Source organism: Antechinus flavipes, chromosome 5, assembly GCF_016432865.1.
Source record: "Antechinus flavipes isolate AdamAnt ecotype Samford, QLD, Australia chromosome 5, AdamAnt_v2, whole genome shotgun sequence".
NCBI classification, from domain to species: Eukaryota; Metazoa; Chordata; class Mammalia; order Dasyuromorphia; family Dasyuridae; genus Antechinus; species Antechinus flavipes.
Window position 1 is genome coordinate 248,269,545 of NC_067402.1, and position 24,764 is coordinate 248,294,308.

The 24,764-nt window shown below is 33.6% G+C and overlaps 1 protein-coding gene across 4 annotated transcripts in view; it reads left to right on the forward strand.

The window, feature by feature from the left end:
- The window catches only part of ACSS3 (acyl-CoA synthetase short chain family member 3), a 302,555-nt gene that overhangs the window by 245,484 nt on the left and 32,307 nt on the right, over nucleotides 1–24,764 (forward strand). For all 4 annotated transcript variants that reach the window (XM_051962868.1, XM_051962869.1, XM_051962871.1 and 1 more), the window contains one exon: nucleotides 24,018–24,113. In XM_051962868.1, coding sequence (XP_051818828.1) covers nucleotides 24,018–24,113 — 96 coding nt within the window. The remainder of the gene's footprint in view (nucleotides 1–24,017; nucleotides 24,114–24,764) is intronic.

The window sequence follows — 24,764 nt, forward strand, 5'->3', positions numbered from 1 at the left end:
AGTTTGTAATGTCATTTTTCTTTAAAACGCAGCTTAACAAGGGAAAAGTAATTAAGAGAACTGGACTATTCCTCTATGTGTCATTAACTGGTGAAAATCTTAGGCACAAAAGACCCAATGAATCTTCATTTTATTAAATAGCCATCACATTGAAAAAAATATATTGCTACATTATCTTCCTTACCACTAAGAGGGGGAATACCAGAAGTGAATTAGGGAAATTCTGCTTCAGAAAAGAAAGCCTTTTGCAATAGTATGGAATCTGGGGATGTTTTTCAGATATTTCTGACCATTCTAAAAATTAATGTAAAAACCTTATTTCTCATAAAAAGAAATTGATAAGTAGAAATGAGTTTGTTTTTAAGAGAATAGATTTTGAAAATATCCTAGAATTAAGTGGGCCTCTTTCCTTCTCAACATAACATTTTGCAATTATTTTAATCAGATTTACTATCAGTCTCATAGGAAACTACATCACTTAATCAATCAACAAGTATCTATTGTATTCTAGGTTGTATGCTGGATATCAAGGATATGAAGAAATAAAACAAAAATAGTTCATATTTTGAAGAACTTTTTATTTCATCAAGACAGTAAGAATTATTGCATTAAAAACACAAAACAAATGAAACCATAACTTCTATATTTATAGATGGCATTTAATCCAAGGTGTTTAGAAAAGAAACTAGACATTTTGATTCCTTGATTTGGAACTCTCAGATGAGGAAACTCCATCCAGTAATGCAAGTTAGCAACTAATTGTATAATCTTAGAGCTTTGCCAAGAGCAGTGAGAGTTTTTAATTTACCTGTCCAGGGTCACATAGCGTGAGGTAGGGTTTCACACCAATTCTTGTTTTGAGATTTTTCTCCATACACCCAATCTAATAAGTTTCTGTAACACTACTTAATCCCTAGATAGACGATTTTTTTCTTTCATTATGCTAAAATTAATTAATGTTTTATTTCCAATTTGTCTTCTGGTTCTAAGTGTTATAGATAGTTTTTCATTATGATTTATTGAAATGTATTGTCTAAGCCATATTTTTGGTCATGGTTTTTGGGTAGTACAATGGTTCTCAAATGGGCTATCCTTGATTTGTTTTCCAGGTCATTTGTTTTCAATATTTCTTCTTTTCCTTTTTTCTTTCTTCTTTATCTTCTTTTTTTCTTCTTTTCTTTCTTCCTTCTTCTCCTTTTTCTCCTTTATTTCCTCCTCCTTCCCTCTTTCATCATCTTCATCTTCATTCTTTCTTCTCTTTCTCCTCCTCTTCTTCCTTTTCCTCTTTCTTTTCCCTTCCTCATCTTCTTCTTCCTTTTCCTCTATGTCTTCTTTTTTGACTTTATTCTAGTATTTCTTATTTGCTCTTGAAGTCATTATCTTCTATTTGGTTTCATCCAATTTTCAGAGTTGGTTGCTTAGGGAGATTTTGTATATCTTATGTCAAGCTGTTAATTCCCTTTTCTTTCTTACATAGCTATCATGTCTTTTTGTCTTTTTTTCCTCTAGCACTTCATTTCATTATTTTTTAATCTTTTGTTTCATCTCTTCCAGGAATTTAAGCTGAATTTCTGCCCAAGCTGGGTTTTTCATTGAGGTTTTGCTTATAGATGTTTGGTATTTTTTTTTTTCTGGGTTTGTGTGTTCCTGTCAGCATAAATAGCTTTTTACAATGGAATTTTTTGTTTGTTTGCTCATTCTTTTAGGCAACTTTCTGATTTAAGACTTGATGTTAAGGCTGAAATCTGCACACTTCTAGAAGGAATATCTGAGCTTTTTCTGTTGCTGCTTTCTAGTATATTGAATATGATATTATTCCAAGAGCACAAGGACATGGTCCAGTGGAGGAACACTCAAGCTTTCTGTTTACCCGAAGAAAGCTATGGAGGACAAAGTCTGATCCATAGTTTGAGTCTGCAAGTTTATTTCTTGGGTTTGGGTATGAACATCATACCTGTGGAGTTGCCTTGTTTGGAATTTCACTAGACTGTTGCTGGATTCAGACAATGTCAGCACACTGGAAAGCTTTGATGATAGAGTGGCAGAACTGTAGGCTTCCCTTTGTTTGACTTTTCCAGTGCTGGCTATTCCTCTGTAAGCTTCAGACTGGGCTAGAATTTAGAATTGGGACTTTGCTATTCTCCTTGAGTCTATGCAACACAGCTCCTAGTTGCTTCTGAATTTGCTTCTTGATCAAACAGCCTAGGACTTTTGTCTCTTCCTCATCCTGAAATTCCACTCAAAATCTCTTAATCTAGTCTAGACTGGTCATCAGTGAGAGAGCAGCTGGTTCCTGTGCCCTCATACATTTAGAACTCTGCTATATCTTGGGCCTCCTCCTGCCCTGGTGCACACTCCCTTTCTCTGTGCTAGAGTACTATTCTTGATACCAAAGACCTTTCTATCTTGTCTCCCTCTACTAACCTTGTATAAAAAAAAAAACTTGTAATTTTTTTTTTAATTTCCCGATGAGGATTTTGTCTGGTATGCTTTCTAAATCTGTTTGAAGGAATTGTGCATATTCGTGAAGAATGCAATGAAACTTTATCCCTTTTACCCATACTACATTTAAAAAAAAAAGCAATTATAACAATTTTTAAATTCCTAAGCAGGAATAACAAAGAAAGGTAGTAATTTGACAAACAGAGGAGGTAGAGAGCAGTATAAGTATTGAGTTATTTTATCTTTTTATGCCATGTTTGATGACATTTTGTTAAATTAGAGTTTTTTTCCCTACCATTTGATGGAAATCTGTATATGCTGATTTCAGTCCCTCTCTATTACATAATGCTGTATAGTTCAGGAATGGTCAGTAGAATGAACTGATATCTTTTAAAGGGAATGTCCAAATGGACCGATTATATATTTCTTTGAATTCTGGGATTTAAAAAAAAGCATTGGTGCTAAAGGTAGATTCTGCCACCTAGTGCGCAGTCACTTTGGTACACATTAAGGGAACTCCAGGTACAGTAGCTAATACTTTGCAAACTCTCTTAGGAACGTGCTTTGTTGGCATTTGGAGATAAAATGTCACTCCAGACATAACTGGAGAAAGTTTGAACTCACAAAAGCTTTGAAAATGCCTGGCAGAAAAATTGAAAGCAGCATGAAAAATTCTGGTTACTTTTGAGCCTAGGACCTAACCACTGTAAACTAGATGATTCTGGGATGTACTAGGTAGAGCAATGAAGTGTCTAGAATCATCTTCTCTACTAAAAATATTTTTTAATATTAAATTTCATTGTTGATTGTTTTAACATATTTTAAGCTATACAATTCAATTCAACAAAAAATTTTAATAAATCTACTATAAGCAATGTGCTATGATAAATACTGGCAAAAAAAAAAAAAAGGACAATACAGAAGGTACATAGTCAGCTGGCACAGTGAATAGAGCCTTGGATCTGGAGTTAGAAAGACCTGAGGTCAAATCTCACCTCAGATACTCATAGCTCTCTGAGTCTAAGCAAGTCACTTAACTTCTTTCAGTCTCAATTTGCTCATCTTTAAAATGGGGATAATAGAACCCAACTCTTAGGGTTTCCATGACAATAAAATGATGTATTTGTAAGGCAGTGTGCTAATCTTAAAGGAATGCATATAAATGCTATCCATTATCATAGCTAGGTCCTGATTAATGTAAATAACAAATCCTCTAAGGAAGACTACATGTTTTTTCATTCATACCTTTGAAGTTATAATTGTGTTAAAAAATTGATATTTGAAAATTACTTAGTGTGATGTCTGACACACAACAAATGCTACATGGGTGCTTATTTTCTCTTCCCTCCAGTCTGATGGAAATACATTATGTGAATTCAAATAATGTGACTCCTTTAGAGGTATTTATTATTTTCATTAATCAGGACCAACATGTAGTAATAAATATGAAGTATATACAGAGTATTACAAAGTCATTTTAAGAACATGAGAATACTAACAGAAAGTGATTAATAATATAAGAAAAAGATCAGAAACTCTTTTTAGGGCAAAATAGTCTCTGCATATAGCAGACAAGTTCTATTCAGATAAATGTGAAGAATCTGAATTAGCACAGGAAATGATGGGGACAAATGATATTAGACAAAGTGTTCTTGGGATATTTGTGGACAGAGAGAATGCTAATAGTTCAAGGCACCAGGAAAAGGTTATTGGAAGAAATGATAGTTGAGCTGAGTCTTGAAGCAAGATAAGAATTTTGAAAGGCAAATATGAGGAAGAAATATATTCCACAAATTGGGAGAATATAACAGGGGGAAAAGAAAATATTTTTTAAAATAGTCTTTCTTTTTTTCCCCAATTACATGTGAAAAATAATTTTAACATTCCTTTTTAAAATTTTGAGTTCTCAGTTTTCAGGTGCAGTGGATAGAGCACCAGCCTCAAGTTAGGAGGACCTGAGTTCAAATTTCATCTCAGACACTTCTTGGCTGTGCGACCCTGGGCAAGTCACTTAACCTCTTTCAGTCTCAATTTGCTCATCTTTAAAATGGGGATAATAGAACCCAACTCTTAGGGTTTCCATGACAATAAAATGATGTATTTGTAAGGCAGTGTGCTAATCTTAAAGGAATGCATATAAATGCTATCCATTATCATAGCCAGGTCCTGATTAATGTAAATAACAAATCCTCTAAAGAAGACTACATGTTTTTCATTCATACCTTTGAAGTCATAATTATGTTAAAAAATTGATATTTGAAAATTACTTAGTGTGATGTCTGACACACAACAAATGCTACATGGGTGCTTATTTTCTCTTCCCTCCAGTCTGATGGAAATACATTATGTGAATTCAAATAATGTGACTCCTTCAGAGGTATTTATTATTTTCATTAATCAGGACCAACATGTAATAATAGATATGAAGTATATACAGAGTATTACAAAGTCATTTTAAGAACATGAGAGTACTAACAGAAAGTGATTAATAATATAAGAAAAAGATCAGAAACTCTTTTTAGGGCAAAATAGTCTCTGCATATAGCAGACAAGTTCTAGTCAAATAAATGTGAAGAATCTGAATTAGCACAGGAAATGATGGAGACAAATGATATTAGACAAAGTGTTCTTGGGATATTTGTGGACAGAGAGAATGCTAATAGTTCAAGGCACCAGGAAAAGGTTATTGGAAGAAATGATAGTTGAGCCGAGTCTTGAAGCAAGATAAGGATTTTGAAAGGCAAATATGAGGAAGAAATATATTCCACAAATTGGAAGACTATAACAGGGGGAAAGAAAATATTTTTTTAAATAGTCTTTCTTTTTTTCCCCAATTACATGTGAAAATAATTTTAACATTCCTTTTTAAAATTTTGAGTTCTCAGTTCTCAGGTGGTGCAGTGGATAGAGCACCAGCCCTGAAGTTAGGAGGACCTGAGTTCAAATCTGATCTCAGACACTTAACACTTCTTGACTGTGTGACCCTGGGCAAGTACTTAACCCTAATAGCCTCAGCAAAAAACAAACAAAAAAAATTGTGTTCTCTATTGAGAAAGTAAGCAATTTGACATAGATTATACATGTGCGGTCATGAAAAATATATTTCCATGTAAGTCATGTTATGAAAGAAAACTCCCCAAAAAAACTAAGAAAAATGAAGAAAGTAAAAAAGTATGCTTTGCTCTGCATTTAGAGTCCATCAGTTCTGTCTCTAGATACAGATAATATTCTTCATCATAAGTCCTTCAGAATTGGATCAGATCTTGGATCAGAATAGCTAAGTTATTCTCAGTTGTTCATTGTACAATATTGCTGTAACTGTGTACAATGTTCACTCAATTCTGATCATTTCACTTTGTACCTATTCATGTAAAAGTTTCCAGGTTTTTTCTGAGAGCATCCTGCTCATCATTTCTTATAGCACAATAATATTTCATCATAATCATATACAACTTGTTCAGCTAAGGAATGTACCATTCATAAAGGGAAGTCATGTTGTAGATACAATTGGAAAAATAGGTTAATATTAGATTTGAAGAGCTTTAAATACCAGAATTAGAAATTTGTATTTTGTCCTAGTAAGAAAGTGATTGATGTGTTCAGAGCTCTCCCTTAGAAAGATTATTTTACAAACCATATAAAGAATGTACTATTAAGGGGAGAAATTAGAAACAGAGACACTAATGAGGAGACTTTCTATAAGTTTAGAAACTTGAATACACTGGTGGTTGTAAGAGTGGATTGTAGCAGATGAATGCTTTGAAGATACTATGAAAGTAGAATTCATGGGACTTGGCAGATGACTGGATATCTGGGATGAGGGAGAGAGAGAGAAAAAAAGAGAGAGATGATTGCAATCTCACAACTGAGGATTTGAGTGTGACAGACTTGTGAGGAGAGAGGTAAATTCTACTTTGGACATGTTGAATAGAGGGGATATTAGAATATTAAGGTAGATAAGGTGGAACTGGAATTCAGAAGAAAGAATTAGGAGATAGTGTAAAGAGAAGGCTCAGCAGAGAGCTTGGTAGACACTTCCACTTGAAGGAAGAGAGAGATGTAAAAAACTATCACAGGAAATTGATAAAGAGTGGTCATTGTGCTAAGAGAATCCAGAGAGAACAATATCATGGACATCACAAGAAGAAAAACTATAAAGGAGTAAAGGGTAATTGACCTCTGGTAAAAACTTGAATGAGGTCAAGGAGAATGATTTCTGAGAAAAGGTCACTCGATTGAAAAATTAGTAACCTTTTAGAAAGCAATTTCATTTCAATTAGGGGGTTGAAAGTCAAATAAAAAAGACTTGAATATAGTATTAAAGATGAGGTAAAGTCAATGAGAAAAATCTCTCTCTATCAGGTTAGCAGCAAAAAGAAATAAATATTATTTGATGCTAGCTTTGTGGTGGGGGATAATAGTATGGCCAAGAGAATTTTGTTTTGTTTTGTTTTTAATGCTCAAGGAGATCAGAGAATTATTATTGATCAAAAATAATAATGGACCAAACATGAAAAGGGGGAATCAGCCATTAAATAATAATTTATTAAGTACTTATACTATGTTAAATACAGTACTCACATCTGGAACACAAAGACAAAAAAATGAAATAGTTGCTATGTTACATTCTTTAAGAAAAAAAATATAAGAATATATTTCTATCTAGAAAACAATACTATATTTTATATACAGTGGAGTAATTCTGAAGAATTTACCAATGTAGTAACACAAATGAAAAATTGAAGAGAGAGAGTTTATGGGAAATTAATAATCAATTTATTAATTAGGTTAGCAAATAATAAATTGATGGCCAGTAGTCTTTTTCAGTAATCAAACAAAAACCATGGAGATCATTGAATACTTAAAAAAAGTGGATGCCCCTGACAGGAAAAAGATCAACTCTGATTGGTGAATAGTTAATGAGAGGAATGAAAGAGAGTGTGTGCGGAAAGCCTGCAACCCCTTCTGCTGAGAACATAGTTTTGAGATTCAGCTGCCTCTAGCTATCTGGACAAAGGCATTCATCTTCATCCAGACCACTCAAGTTGAAGAATGGGGAGGTGAAGGTTTCAAGGATGTGAGTCTAATGCTTTTAGGGTTGAAATTTATCTAGATTCTATTTACACTTTAATCAGAAGTAAGCTCTCCTATTTGGGTGAGATCTCACACAAGATTGCAGAGAATATTCTCACAGGATTAGATGAATCTCATCATCAGCTCTTATCATTCAGCAACTGACCAATCCACGGGGACTGGCCCCTGAATGAAAAAATAGAAAAGAAAAACCATCAATTCTAATTTAATAATTGGTTATTAATAGAAAAAATAATTTCTCTCAGTAGATTGTTAAATTCCCAATATGAGAATATACATCTCAGGATTCAGTAAATCAGGGCTTGAATTATTGTTTTATTGATTATCAAAAAGTAATGGAGAAAATGTTAATGCAAATTAAACTTAAAAGAGTATGTGAATAAAAGAGAACTAGCTAAACATTTACCAGCACACCATAACATACATTTATAAATATATATATAAAATTAAGACAAAATAAATATATGAAAATCCTGGGAAGGAGTTCACTAGTTGCTAATTGAAATAGGAAAAGTCTCATATAAAAGATGACACTTTAGTTAAGTTTTTTTTCCCCAAGGCAGTTGGGGTAAGTGACTTGTCTTGAATCTCACAGCTAGAAAATGTTAAGTGTTTGAGGTCAGATTTGACCTCTATCTACTGCACCACCTAACTTCCCCTTTATTTAAATTTTGAAAGAAATATGGACTTTTAGGAGGAATAGATGAAGGGACATATATATATATATATATATATATATATATATATACCAGGCATAGGAAAGAACCAGGGCTAAGATTCAGGAAAGGAAAATGGAGTATCTTGTTCAAATGTAGTCCTGGAAGAGGAATAATATATAGAAATTGATAGTTTGAATCTGCATTGACATATATAAAAGCTAAATGTATCTCAAAGGTGAAGTAGGTTTTCTTGAGTAGGGGAAATATAATCAGACCTTTTCTTTAAGAAAAATCATTTTTGAAAGCTTTGTGGAGAATAAAGGAATCACCAGATACATGAAAGAGAGAAAGTAATTAGGAAGACAAGAGGTGATGAGGGCTGAATTATGGTGGTGGACATGTGAGTAGAGAGAATGTGATCAATGCAAGAAATGAGGAGGTAGAAATGATATGATGCTACAACTATTTGAATTCATGGATAAGTAAAAAAGAGAAGTTAAGGATATATACTGTGTTTATGAATTTGGGTCAGAAATGGTGATATCCTCAGTTGAAATAGGGAAGACAGAAGAAAGGAGGGTTTTAGGGGAAAGATAATGAATTTCATTTTGGACAAGTAGAATCTGAGATATCTGTAGGACATGCTATAGACTCCATCTGGAATGCACCTTTAGAGGTGTGGAGAGACATGAAATTAGTGTACAGATTGACAAGTTTTTGAAGAAAAGAGAAAATGGAATCAAGGATGTAAAGAAAGGATTGGCCTTCAGAAATGGAAGACCTTTCTCATATTTTAAAACTAGATGCAAGGAAGAAGGGTAGATATCTTTTGAGATATGAAGTTAAAGAAATGAAAGGAGGTGAATTTGTGACCATTGGCTTCAGTTGTCTAAGTAAAGTGGAGACAATATTATCTGTTGTAAGAAAAGTAGGATTGGTAGTGGAAGTTTTATTGGGGATTGAAGGAGAAAAGAGGATATTTAGAATAGCTACTGTGGGAATGTAATGAGAAAAATTAATTGATTCCCAAATAGAAAATTGTTTATATATGTCCAAACAATATATTATCAGACATGTTTGTTTTTGCACAATTATTTTATTTATTACAAATTTTTGTTATTGTTATCAATTGTGGGGAGAGATAGGGTATTTAGAAATGTCTGTCATGTGAAAATAAGTGGCATTAATAGATGTTAGAAATGTAATAATATGTGTTATTATTAATAAATAATAAGTGATTGTTATACAGCAATGAAGGAAGGAAGCTATATAACATGACTTCGTGGACTGAGCTAGGGAATATTCATGACTTCTTTCAGTAGTATTAAACAGCTTGGGAGTAGGAGTAGAGGTGACAGATGGTGGTAATGCTAGTAGTAGTGGTGGTTTCCTGGGGAACCCAAGGTTGAAGATTGCCAGAGATAAAGAAGTAAGAGATTACAAAATGGAAGAAACTGCCTTATTACAATGGTTAAATATGCAGTCAAGACTGTGAAAAGAGAAATATAAGGGCAGAACAGAGCTTATAAATTAGGACAATAAAGAAGGGTAAAAGGAATTGAAGGATTTTTTTAAAAATGGGAAATAAGAAAAAAGGAAAGGGGGAAGAAAGGAGATTATGATGGAGAAGGGAATTTCAAGATTATACAGATGAAAATATTTAAGGTTATGAATTCTAACAAGGTTACTTCTGTGATTGACTGAGATGAAGAATCTCAGGAGCTGAAAATGGTGAAGAAGACATCATTGTAATGTATATTGAAGTAACCAAGGATAAGGACAGGGAAGTAGATTTAGTCTAGAGCAATAGGACAGTCAGTGAACTCTTCAAAAAAAAAAAAAAAAAAGAGGAAAAATAACATGGAGGTGGTTGGATTATAGCAAAAAAGTTTCTGAATAGGGTCATATAAATGTGAGTATATATATATCCCCCGGAGGTTTGAAAATGAAGAGATACTGTAATAAATGGTTTAGTTATAAAGTAAACTGCTGTGCCTTATTAGAGAAAGCTGCTGCTATGTCTGGCCTCTATATTTATGCGTGTGTGTGTGTGTGTGTGTGTGTGTGTGTGTGTTTTCCTGCTATTATTGTTGTTGCCTGGCAATCCTTTTTTTTTTTTTTTTTTTTTCCTCCCTCTTATTCAGAGCACACAGTCTTCATTAGTAGAAAGTAGATGTTTTTTTACTGATGATTTGAGAACAGGAAGCTTAGAGTTAAGCCTCTAGTTTCTGAAAGGAATAATCCTTTCCCTAATTTCAGGTAGACTTGATGAGGCTTTTCCTTTTGATGGAGGATTGCTATTTATCCAATGTTAATCCAGCTACAGATGAATTTACCTAAGTCAAACAGTAATCATCTAATCAGTCATTTTCACTCTTACAGTATTACAATGCGTAAAGTATATAAAGCCTCCTCAGTATGATTGCTACACATGAAGGAGTCTAATTATTTTTTATAGGTTCTATTTGTAATTCTTATTGTCTCAAGGATAATGTAATAGAACAGAGTTCAAAGAAAATATGAATTACCTTCACAGAGTTGGAAGAGACATTGAGAGAGGATCTAGCTCATTCCTTTGCACTCAGGTATGAATCCATCTATACTGTCTTAAGAAGAAAATTGATTCAGTTTTTATGTATGTTCAGATAAGGACTTATTTTAACAATTCATTATGGCTTCTAATAATCCCTACTAGCTAGAAGTCCTTCCTTAGGAACCCTTTAGTCACCCATCCTACATGTCATCTTCACTAAAAAATAGTGCAATTTTCCACTTGTCCTGCCTATTCTCTCTTGGAGAGCAGTTGGTAACCATCTGATATGATGACTCTTTCCATAATGAAAAACCATTTGACATTCTTTAAATAATTCCAATTCATTTTTTCATAAATTTGATTTTTCATCCCCTTCATTTTTGTGCTTTCCCTCTGACACTGAAGCAGTGGGCACATCTCCAAAACTTCATTTCTTATGGTGATTGGGGGGGAAAAGGGCATCCACTCAGTAGGAAAGATGTACTATGCTAGAAGTGGGAAATACATAGGCCACATATGACCTAAAGAACTCAAATGCAATCTGAACTGAATTAAAATGTAATTAGGAAATATTTAACAAAGTAAATAAAATGCAATAAAACATATATAATATTGCATTTTAAAAACTAAGTTTGGAGCCAACAGGGATCTTTATATATAGATTAATGGTTCCTATTTCTATTTGAGTTTGACCCCATTGTGATTGATCAGGAGTCCATAACCTTTCTTTGTGTTTGTCACAAAGTGGTGAAGTGTAGGACTGCTTCTCATGTTTTATTTACATGAAAATAAAGTGCATAAATTTGCAAAGAAAACCTGTTCTTTGTCAGAGAGTAGTTGGTAGCCATCTGATATGATAATCCTTTATGACACTAAGCTATTTCACATTAAAATAAAGTTGTATTGTTTTCATCATTCAAGTGAAAGAACCCCAAAGAATTTTAGATTAGGAATCTCTATTCTAGACAAATTTCCCAGAAGGATGTCTGACTGAACAGAATGATGGTTCTTGGGTGAAATCTGTAATTGTCAAAATATGTACAAAATGTGGGAGGTAAGAGGGCAGAGCAAATGAGCCCAGGGGAATAAAAAGGAAAAATATGAAGGTGACCATGGGCTGGAAGTTATAGCTAGACATGTCCTGAGCTGAGGTAACAGGTTTTGGTAGTATCCTGCAGACTTCCTTTTATGGTCTGGCTTAAGAAAGAAAAGTTATGTTAGATTTGGGGTTAATATTGTAAGTGGAATAGTTTATTAAACAAAATAACTACATTATACCCTTGTCTCTCTAATATTGGGAATCTAGAAATAGAGTCATGAGTTGGCCAATATGGAGCACAATGTAAATATATCTCATGGTTTAGTTTTATTAATTAATGTTTCCATTTAAACAGTATTAGTTTTAAATTATTAGATATTTTAAAAGGTGTCCCTGTTTGTATTTTAGTAAGTTGTCAATACATAATTAGTTAATAATACATAATGATATAATAATACATATATACATATAACAATACATAATAATAATTAATACATAAATTGAGTCATAAACATAATTACATTTACTAAGATATGGATACATCTCTTTTTTTTTTCTCTACCACTATTCAAATTATTTGTAATTTTTGTTCTAAAATCAGATGTAAATAAAAGAATCTCTTTCTAAATTATTCTTTGCTCATAATGTTCCAAAGCTTAGTGTAACTCAACAATTCTAGTTTTTGGAATTGGTTTCATTCAGAAATATCATGGGGCCTTCATTTTAGAATCCATGTAACTTAGGCTTGTTATCTATGGAACAACAGTGAGAGTGGCAGGTCTGCATTGTCAGAAGCAGCAGGAATTTCCTGCTATGATCCTGAATTTTTTTTTTTTAACTTGCTATCTCTATGGGCATTTTAGTCTTACTAGCAGAAAGACAAAGAAACTGTTATAAAATTATTTCCCAGCAACAGCAGCATACCTTTCTTAATTTCCCTCTGACCTCTATTTCTTATGTTCTTCTTCCCCTTGGCAAATTTGTAGTAACGTAGGTAAAATTCTACATTCCTGAGCTTAGTAAATAGCAGAGAAAAACCAGATTATGTGACCAATCTTTCCTAAAGAATTTCAGAAGTACTAATTCTCATGCAGAGAAGCAAAAATAGCACTGTTATAAAATTCTGAAATCCTAAAAGGGTGCAGCAAATGAACAACCTCAACAGGATGAATGAAGTTTAAACTTTTAAATACTCTCCTGCAGAAGCAGGTGTAAAAACTCAATATGAATTCACATCTGATATAAAAAGAACAAGCTTTTATCTTCTAATAGTCTTAACCTCCCTTCAGGTTCTGGTTGGCCCTATCCCTTCTGGTTTATATTCTTCCTCATTTACTCTTTACATGTTGCTCCTAGACATGTTCCTCCTCCCTGGTCATATATCCCTTGTTCAAAAATGGCAACTATTTCCATCAGATGATAGCAATGAGCTTATTAAGCAAGTGCAATGAAGAAAAACCTTGTCCAGCTCATTGACTCTGGTCAGTTTAAGCCAGTTTCTAGACTAGCCCTCTTTTATTAGGATTTTGCAGTTAAGCTGGTTCCTTCTTCTGAAAGCTGATTAGCCAATTGTGCTTGTTATCTTATCTTACCTTGAAATTGCAGCACTTTGTGGAAACCTAACTTTGAGTATTTCTCACAGCTTGAATGAAATAGAGTCTATAAAGAGGGCCTCTGTAATCATGACGTTTATCTCCAGTAGTGAAATGAGTTCCTTTCATGGAAAGGCTTTTCAATGGTCTCATTTTAACATACTGAAGTGTCTCTGTATGAATGTGTATCTTATTCTGGTGCCTCATTCTGGCATGTTGGTGACTCTGGGTTCTTAAAGATTATTTTAACAGAAAATAACCTGTGATAGAGTTTTCTTGTTTGTTTGTTTTGTTGTTTGTTTATTTTTAACTTAGCTCTTCCCTACCTCCTTTCCTTTCTCCCTTCTTCTTCCTTCCTTTTCATCTCTTCCTCCTCCTTTCCCTTCCTCCCTTTTTCCATATATATGTTTATATATTTATATTTGACTATGTATATATATTTATCTGTATTTATATTTATATATATATATATTTGTAGGTATGTATGTATGCATTTACGTTTGTGTTTATATATGTGTGTATTGCCTTTTTTTGGTATGAATTTATACAGTGTCCTAAAAATCTTGAGCTTTGATGAGTTTAAAACTTTAAGATTTTTAAGAGACTTGTATACACATTTATGTATATATGTGTATACACACATATGTATTAATACAAAATTAATGTCCTAAAATAATCTTGAGCTTTAATAAGCATATAATTTTAAGGCTTTTAAGATCTTTGTGTAATAAATATACATACATGCACAATTTTTATACATGTATATAGACACGCATACATACATATGTATACACATGCAAATTCAATAACCTAAAAAAAAAAGTTGAGCTATGATAAGCTTAAAATTTTACTAAGACTCTGTGTATGTATTTGTGTGTACATGTGCACATGCACACACACTTATATGTGTATGGCATAGTAAGAGAGAGAAAACGTCAGACAGGCAGAGGGAGAGGGTAGAATGCTGTTCTTGCAGTCAGGCAGACTAAGCCACCATCTTCCCAAGTATCAAAGTCATTGCCACCATTGACATTGAGAGTGGAAAGTAAAAATAAATAAAATCTTAAAAGACATACATATATAAATACATGTGTATGTATGGGTATATATGTGTGCATATATATTACATATAGTGCATTTATATGCAGGCATATGTCTGTATATGTGAACCTAGTTTATGTTATTAATATATAAACACATTAAATAAATGTGTATTTACATAGAGACATGTATTTCTAACTTGGTAAGTACTCTCACAGCTTACTTGGATGGCCTTGAGAACCTAGACTTGCCTATGTTATAGATATAATAGACAATATTATCCAGTCAATATGGAATATACATAAACACACATATTTCAATTCTAAAACTTATTATTTTATGCTGTAATAATGAATGTAGTGAGTCACTTTCTTGGACAAACTGGACAAAAATAGGTTTTTATTATATATATAGTATATATTTACACACACATATATGTAAATGCAGCTTTCTCTTTTGGTCAGACTGCTTAGCACAGTGTTTTGAACATATTCTTCCATAATTCCCTTCCTTCCCCTAATTTCTGACTCCCAATACACTGGAGATCTTTTAGAGTTGAAGTACACTTCATTTTGCTAATGAAATTGCAGAGAAATTTGTGCAAGATCATAGGATCAGCTAAGATTTGAATCCATGTCTTCTGACATCAGATTTAGTGGTCTTCTCTTATACCATACTGGAAAAAAATAATGTGTATATATGAATTTTAGAAGAATTTGTAAAATGCCTCAAACTTTGTACATTTATGTTACCAGCAACCCTAATTTTTTCTTTCATTCAACTTTAGTATTTCTTTTACTGCCATTTTTATTTTTTATTTTCAGTGTATACTGATAATTCTAAATTACCTGTGATGTGATCTATCTTCCCCCCCCCCCCCCCCCCCCCCGCAACACACACACACACAAACCCTGTAGAATTGCAAGCTTTTCTCTTCTTTTAAATGCAGTATTGATTTGGGTTTTCTGTGGTTCAGTTAGTGATAGGATTTCCTGTTACTGACCCTGAATATATCTAGGCTAATTTGTAATGTCCAGTTGTTTAATGTTTTCTTTCCTCTCACCATACTTGTGGCTCAAAGAGAGTCACACTGGACAACAAGACCCGTGTGTGTGTGTGTGTGTGTGTGTGTGTGTGTGTGTGTGTGTGTTTGAGACTATTATTGACAAAGGATGTAGACCACTTATCCCGTCTCAATTAAGAGGTGAATACATGACTTAGTTTATAAGGGACCAATAAGATAAACTATAATCCATCAAAGTTCATCTGTCTTCAGGGGTCCTCAAACTTTTTAAATAGGGGCCAGTTCACTGTCCCTCAGACTGTTGGAGTGCCGGACTATAGTAAAAACAAAAACTTTGTTTTGTGGGCCTTTAAATAAAGGCCCTGGGTGAAGGGGATAAATGTCCTCAGCTGCCGCATCTGGCCCACGGGCTGTAGTTTGAGGACCCCTGGATGAAAAACATAGATCAGTGGGATTTTCTGACAATGAAATCATATGTAACTATTAAAAATTGCTAGGCTGACCCACACTGATTGGTTTCATCATGTCATAATCCATACAAAATTGTCTCCTATTTATAAAAGATGTCTCATTTCTATTCTTGGTTTATTATTTGTGTTTTTAAAGTGTTTTTAATTCCTTGATTGACAGTAAATTCATTTCTAGTATATGATCCACAAAAGCAGTCTAGCAAAATCATTCAGAAAAATAATCACATGTTATCTCTTGTTTGCTTTGTCTTCTGTTGATAGAATTAGAAATTTAGACCTGGAAGGAATCTTAGGAGCCATTGAGTCCAAATTTACAGATGAAGAAACTGAAGTATGGAAAGATTAAGTGGCTTACATAGGGATACATAGCTAATAAGTATGCAAGATAGAAAAAGAAACCAGGTCCTGCCTCCATGCCCAGCATCTTATCAACTGTGGTGCCACTTGAGCTCAATCATTTTAATCAATTAACCAATTAATTAAATCAATTGACAATTCTTCAATTACAAGAACAGTTGTACAGGTACCATTTAGATACTTTAGATACCTAGATAAATAGTCCTACAGTTCTAATGTCTTCTGTGAGTTATACAATTCTCCATAGTTGCCGTTTCTATAGAAAACCCCCCTCAAACAATAAAACCCAATCATTCTTTAAATTAGTAGTTTTTAAAAATCAAGTTTTTATTACAAAGAAACAGAACAAACTCCTTTTTTTGGGACACAAAATACAATTTCCATCTTCAAACATGAAACCAAAGGCATGTAATAGGAGTTTATTTCTTTTTTGATACTAGAGCCAGTTTCTTCTCTCAACCATCAGATATCAAACAGGCTTTGATAGGAGTGTTGTTGTATCCATGATGGCTCTGTACATTGTCTATTTGGCTTAGATCTTGCGAAATAAACTGTTGGATAGTGGTCTGGACATGAAATTCTATTCCATTGTTGGAAGCATTAAATCAAGGATTAAGTGAATTAAAGATCAGTGTCTCTGAAGTACCAAGGAATAAGAGGTACCAGTGAGAAATCTCCAGTTTTATGTTCGCCTCAACCTATTCTCAACTTGGTGAAAACAACATATCAGAGCCAATTTCACAGTGGTCCAACTAAGATTTTTAGGCTCTCTAGATTCTCCTTGGTGTAAATGTTACAGGATTCCATTCTGTTCATATGCCACTTTTACTCACCCATTTCCTAATCATTGGTCACCCCAGTTCATTCTTTTAATTTCTTTTTTTTTAATTAAAGAGTTTTATTTTCAAAATATATGCATGGATAATCTTCAACATTCATCCTTGCAAAATGTTGTGTTCCAAATTTTTTCTCTCTCTTCTCCCCATTCCTTCCCTTAGTTGGCAAGTAATCCAATATATGTTAGACATGTGCAATTCTTCTATACATATTTCTACAAATATCATGTTGCAAAAGAAAAATCAGATCAAAAAGGAAAAAATGAGAAAGAAAACAAAATGCAAGCAAACAACAGCAAAAAAGAGTGAAAATACTGTGTTGTGATCCACACTCATTTCCTACAGTTCTCTCTCTGGGTGCAAATGGCTATCTCCATCACAAGACCATTGAAACTAGCCTGAATCATCTCATTGTTGAAGAGAGCAATGTCCATCATTCTTTTAATTTCTGCAAGATAACTTATAGGCTTAATGGTTTAGCAGAACAGATGGCTTATGTGCATTCCTCCTCTGAAGATAAATGAACTGGATCTTGAAAGTAGGAAGTTTTTAGAAAAGTTCATATAAATAAATATTATGCTAAATGCAGTAGAGCAGTGGAAACCAATTAACAGAATCACAAGACTGTAAGGCATATACTGAAAATAATTAGCTTCATGAGGCACAAACACTAACAGGAAACTAAATACCCAGAACCTGCTTGCATTTCCTAACCTTCACTCTTAAATAATTAACTTCTTTTCCTTCTCTCAGTCATTTTTTTGCTAAAGATTATGAATCAACAATCTCTGCAGAGTAAGTAACTTCCATGGTTGAGTAGCTTGGTGGAGATTCTTATGTAGTAAATGCCCATTTGGGCAATATCCTATACTTAGAGTTGGGGTAAGAGATGTGAGTAAGGCATTACAGCTATCTGAATCAATCTTGAAATTAATTGATTTTTAAAACTTAAAAATATTTTATTATGTTAATATAAATTAAATATTTTGTTTATTTTCTTGTTACAAATCAATGAATATTTAAAACCACCATTTTAAATCCTGGGAGGGATGTGTTTAGGAGAGGGAGATTTAGCTAGATAATAATTCATATGCAAAAGTTTCATTTTAAAAAATGTGTTGAAATATTCCTATTTAATCAATAATATGAGATGGCAGCCCAGGTATGATGTTAATGTAAATTCATTGTTCAAGAAATGGTCTGACAAGGCCTGAGGAGAGTAGGACTGCAATCTCTCTCACATAGGACCTAGAGCTTTCTTAATATAGCTTAAGATCAAATTAGTTTTCTTTATTGCCAGATCCTTTTTTATCTTGGAGATTTACAGCCCATGTTTTGTCCATGTTTATCTCTTGTGCAGTGTACGTGGGCATCTGAAGAGATGCTCAAGCAATAACTATCAGATTTAATATATTCACATATATAAGAATAATCGTATTTATAAATATATACGTGTATGCGGCATTTAAAAAAATTTTTTTTTCCAGTTATCTCTGCTGGAATCTTCCATTGATGTTTCACTATGGTGTGGTGGGAACCTTGGGTAACTGGAAGCTTAAGCTCTCAAGTTAGATTAGCTTTGAGTACAGACCCAGTGATTTTGTGCTTGATATGTTCAGTTTTGAGACCTTAAGGAATAAATCTTTCCCTCTTGTGTTATTCTCCAGATCCCTAATCACTGGCTAACTATAACCTGTGTAGGACCAATAATTATTTTCAAGCATCTTAACCTGCCTCTATTGAAGACCTTGCAGCTTGGAAGAATGGTGGCACGTTAGTGTTCCATGTAGGGCCTTTAAGAAACCATATTTACCTCCCCAACATAAGATTTGGAGTAGGACTTTGTTTCAGAACAGTAGCCTAACTTTTGACAAATTCAGGTACCAGAGGGCTGGACAATGGGTGTTGATTTGGAGGGAGGGCTTTGAGCTACGGTTTGTGACACTATTGATTGATAGAATATCCACTCAGTGGACTCAGTCACAGATCCTTGAAGCAAGCATTGTCTCAGATTTTGGCAGCCTGATGACAATGGAATTTTGAGTTAGATTTGCAAGGCAGCTTAGTTAACCATCTCCAAAAAGAAATAATAATAATACCACTAGTCCTGAGAATTCAGGTTGTGTGGTATATATATGACATATATGTGTGTGAGGAAACAGATCACATACCTCCAGAAAGTTTAGAATTGCTATTGGAAAGCGCCCAAGGAAGTACTGTTTTTTTCATACCCTTGCTGACATGGACCAGAAATTCCAAGCTAACCCAAAAGCTTAAGAATTATTTCAGGATTTCAGGTCAATCAACAAGCACTTAATTATGTACTTAGTGCTTAGATAAAAGATAGAAGGAAGGAAGGAAAGATAGGCTCTCAAGAAGTTTATATAATATCAATAGAGACATACATATAAAAGTTTTTATAATATAAATATATACAAAATGAATGCATGAAAATGGAATGAAAATCTAAACACCTGGTAGTTTGGAAGAGTGGGTTTCATGACTTGGAGGAATCAGATAAGGTTTCATGAAGAACTCAGTGTTTGAACTGTGTCTTGAAGAAAGTAAAGGATCCTATGAGATGGATATGAAGAGGGAGTGTATCCCAGGCATGATGGATGGCCTTTGCCAAGGCATAGAGATGGCAGGTGCAATGGTGTGAGTGGCTGGAACAGAGAGGTCAGTTCAACTGGGACATAGAGTAAAAGAAGGGGAGTGATGAATATAACCAGACCCATTTTTTGAATGCTTACTATTTGTTCAGTATTGGGTTAAGTCCTAAAGATAAAAAGATAGTCCCTGAACCCAGGGAGCTCATGCTCAAATGTGGGAGATAATCATGCAAATAATTATATACAAATAGCCTTATACAGGATACATTGGAAATAGGTAACAGAGAAAAGGAATTAGAATTAAAAGGAACTGGGAAAGGCTTCTTTTAGAAGGTGGAATTTTATATGGGACTTGAAGCAAGAAAAGGGAATCAGGAGGCAGAGATGGGGAGCAAGAGCTTTGCAAATTTGGGAAACCTTTAGGGAGTTGGAGAGGGAGTTTTTGTTTGAGGAACAGGAAAGAGACCAATGTCACTATACCCAAGAGTACATAAGGAGCAGGATAAAAAGTGTAAAAAGACTGCAAAGGTGGGGGAGATGAACAAATGAATGGCTTTGAATGCCAGAGAACTTTATATTTGATACTGGGGGTGATAAGAAACCACTGGAAATTATGGAATAGGAACTGGCATAATTATTCTTATATTTTAGGAAAATCAATTTTATAACTGAGTAGAAGATACAGCAAAGTGTACTAAACAAAGATCATTTAAATGATAAATATATTCAAAACATGAAAACTTGAGATTTCTATTTATGGCAACCTGTAGGGGATTATCCTATTATGAAACAGCACTGATTTTTTTAAATTGAAGTCAAATTAGTTCAGCTTAATATGGAAGAAATATGTACACATTCCCTAGAGCTGTATTAAAATTTCTTACATATCAACACACGGCATGATGTACATATTTGACTGTAAAGTTAGCAATTTTTCTTTTTTCTATATTTACTAGTTAATGATATGTTTTTAAATATCATTTCAATCTGTGCCACATATAAATTCATGCCAGATGCCCAGAAAAGCATTACATTGCTGAATAAAGATGCTTGGGATTTAGAGACAAGTATATATAATGTCAGCTTTCATTATATAACTGTAATTAAATATTTACCGAGATTTAAATGATCCTTTCTTGTGTTTATACTTGGAAACAGTGTTTTGCTTTAATTCTTCTCTTCTTCTCCTCCTCCTCTTCCTTTTCCTTTTCCTTTTCCTTCTTCTATTACTATTACTTCTTCTTTTCCTCCTCTTTCTCCTCCTTTTCTTCTACTCTTCCTCCTCTTGCTTCTAATTCACTTCCTCCTCCTTCTAATTCTCCTCTTCCTTCTCTTTTTCCTTCTCCTCCTCTTCCTCCTCTTTCACTTCTACCCCTTCCTTACACAGAGAATCCAATTGGTTCCCTAGTCCTAGCCATTCCACCATGACAATAACTTTTGTAAATGCCCACTCTTCTATATTACTACTACCTTGATATAGGTACTCATTGTTAAATACCTCATTATAATGGCTTCTTCAAGTCTCAACTTTTAAAATTTATCCTTTATACTAAGTTGCTTTATTGTGGGTCTGTCTTCTCAGGTAACATTCAAGCTGTTTTTTCTGGAATTCAAGGTTCTAAACAATTGGATGCTATCCTATCTTTTTTGACTTTTTTGTCTTATACACTGTACATTAAGAACAAACTCAACCATTCTATAGCCTTGCAGTTAATAAAACTTTGAGAGATAAAGTTTCCAAGTATTAAAAACCAATTTATTAATTCTTCTGGTCAATAATTAATAAGTTGATGGTCAGTGTTCTCTGTCTCTCTGAAACAGACAATAAAAAGACAAAAAGTGAGTCACTTTTAAAGCAGGTGTTTTTCCCAACAAGAGAAAAGCAACATTGACTGGTAGACTTTTAATTAAGTAGTAGACTGAGTCCTCAGCCCCTCCTCAATATTTCTTTGTCAAAGTGCAAGGAGGGGTGGGGAGTTCAGTTGAAGAATGAGACCTGGTCATGAGTTTTAAACCCCCTCTAGCAATCTTGGCACGCCATCAAATTTTCTTTGGTTTTATTTCTCCTTACTTTATTTTTTCTTGAGTCCAGGTGGCCCCAAATTCTAATGAAGAGACCAACAACACTTGAATTAAGTCTCAGTGGCACTGACCAGCTTAATTTGGATTCTATTTACAGAGTAAACAAAATGCCAGGGTCCCATTTGGGTGGGGGTCAAGCTCAATCTGGGTAAGCAGAAGATACTGGGCCAAAAGTAATCACATTACTCAGTCATGCCCTTCAGAGACTGACCTTTTTAAGGAGTAAAATCTTTACAAAAATAGGAAAAAGGATGAATTGCAAGTTAATAATCTTATTAGTATAGTATATATACAATAATTTCCTTCACATTAAGTAAGTTACATTCTTTCATCTTTGTGCTTTTACACCATATCCCTAAAATTGACCTGTCTTATGATTTTTTGTCGAATTTCTACATATCTCCATCCATCTATCATCTATCTATCTATCTATATATCTATCTATCTATCTATCTATCTATCTATCTATCTATTTATCCATCTATCTGTTTTCCTCCCTCCCTCCTTCCTTCCTTCCTCCTTTCTTATTTGGTTGTTTATTTCTATTTATCTCTCTATCTGTTCATTCATTTATTTTTGTGAGGCAGTGGGAGTTAAATGTGAAGTCGGATTTGAATTCAAGTCCGCCTAATTCCAGGACTGTTGCTTTATCCATTGCACTACCTATTTGTCCCCCACCCCCCAACATATGTTTTTAAGGTTTAGTTCAATTGCTGTCACCTTATCAGAGGCTTCCCTGGTATCTCCCTTTACATATATGTATAGTATACATATTTGTATATGTGTATAATATAGATGTGTGTGTGTGTGTGTGTATATATATTCCAGTGCATATTTATTTGTGTATGTAGATATTTGTGCCTGTGTATATATCTAATTTCATAAACATTTATTAAATGCCTTCCATATGCCAAGCATTGTGCTACATCCTTGGGTGACAAAAGAAGGCAAAAGACAGTTTTTGTCCTTAAAGAGCTCACAATCTAATGGAGGAAACAACATGCAAACAAATATACACTATATTTGCATGCACACATATGCATGTATGTATCCATGCATGTGTTTGTGAACATATGTGAGCACATATTTAAACATGCGTGTGGCTACATGTATATGTTCATGCATTGTACATATATGAGTGTGTATGTGTCTATGTCATGCATGTTCATGTGTGTGTATATTTGTGTATGTAAAGGATAAAGTTAACTGTTTGGAAGCTTAAATATGGTAATAAAACATCTTCAACTTTTAAAAATACTTCTACAATTCTCTATAGTTTTTTAAAAAAAATAATAAGCTAGCATGACTGAAAAGTACTTCCCAGAAAGCTAGATCTTTGCCATTGATCTGACTAGTTTGGAGATCAAGAGTTTATGTACATAGAAAAGAATGAAATGTGGATTTTATAATGTTTGCGATAACATTAGCCAGTGGCAGGATCAATATTAGAGACAGAAATCCTCAATGATTCCTTGTGCAGTTCTTTAAGAATTCTGCTTTATTCATTCAATCCCAAAGTTTTTAGTTAGTGGATACCAGTTTATTGTTTTCACTAGTTTTCAATTGTATCTAACTCTTTGTGACTCCACTTGGGGTTTTCTGGGCAAACACAGATAATAAGTGCCTAAGGCTGCTTTTGAACTCAAGAAGATGAGTCTTCCTGACTCCAGACCCAGATTCTATCCACCTAAACTGCTCAAGGATACCAGTTACTCATCCATAACAATGTATTCCTATTTCTGAGATGAGAGCCAAAAAAATGCCATTCTTTTTAAATGATCCTTTAGTATTTCCTTATGTCTTATTAAATTCCCAGGATCACTTAGTTTTTGTTTTCTGAGGAAATTTCTTTAGCTTAAAATATTCTTTCTTTACTGAAAGAAAAAAAATACTCTGTTTATATGTTTTAAATTAAATATGAATCTCTTCTCTAAAGAAGCCCCAGCTATACCTTCCATGAGGAAGGAATACTGTGGTAAACTGGAATTAATTAACATGTGATTTGAGTAAGAAGATTTGTGCTCTGTCCTGGCTCCACCATTTCCCAGATTGTCATCTTGGTTAAGTCATTTTCTTTTAGATCTAGTTACCATATTTATATTACTTAATTTGCGAGTTTGTTATAAAGAAAGCCCTTTTTAAATTATAAAGTGTGCTTTATAATGTGAACTATTAAATGGAAGTTTATTGATTTAAAGCATTCCTGTTGACTAATAATAACCTCTCATTTCCCTAGAGACTGGATCACCAATTACAGCTTCATGTATTGGTTTAGGAAATTCAAAAACACCTCCTCCAGGACAAGCAGGAAAATCTGTGCCAGGATACAATGGTAAGAAATGAACATTTGTCTTTGAAACCCATGAAAACTTCAAAAAACTACCTTCCATCTTATGTCTAAAGTAGTGTCTAGTTAGTTAAATTTTAGGTGCTATTGAATTTATGCTCTTGATTTTTTAAGATCTTGAATGTGTAGCTCTGTCTATAAATTTCCCAAGATAATAGTCTCAATAGATGTCATCTTGTAACCAAGGGAAAAATAATATTCACTGTAGGACATCTGGACCAGGTGTAGAGATAGTATGTTATATTTACATCCTTATTATATATATATATATATACTCTTACATTGTTAGCATGTAATAAATATAATGATTATGAAGAAACAATTTTTCTCTGTAAAGGTTATGTCAAGCAGGGACCTAGTGAAACTCCACATTGATTTTCTATTTTATAGTAGTAAAGTTAATGTTATAATCAAGAGCCTAATATATTTCACATAGACATGTGTATTAATAAGAAAGGAATGGAATTATCCAATATTTAGAGCTAGGAGATACTTTAGAAATCATTTTGCCCTCCTTCTCCAGCAAGAAAACTGAAACCCAGAGAAGTTAAATATCCCACCCAAAGTCAAATCATTAATTCAATGATAAAGTTCATAGCATTCCAAATTTCAAAGCTAGAAGGGACCTCAATGGTC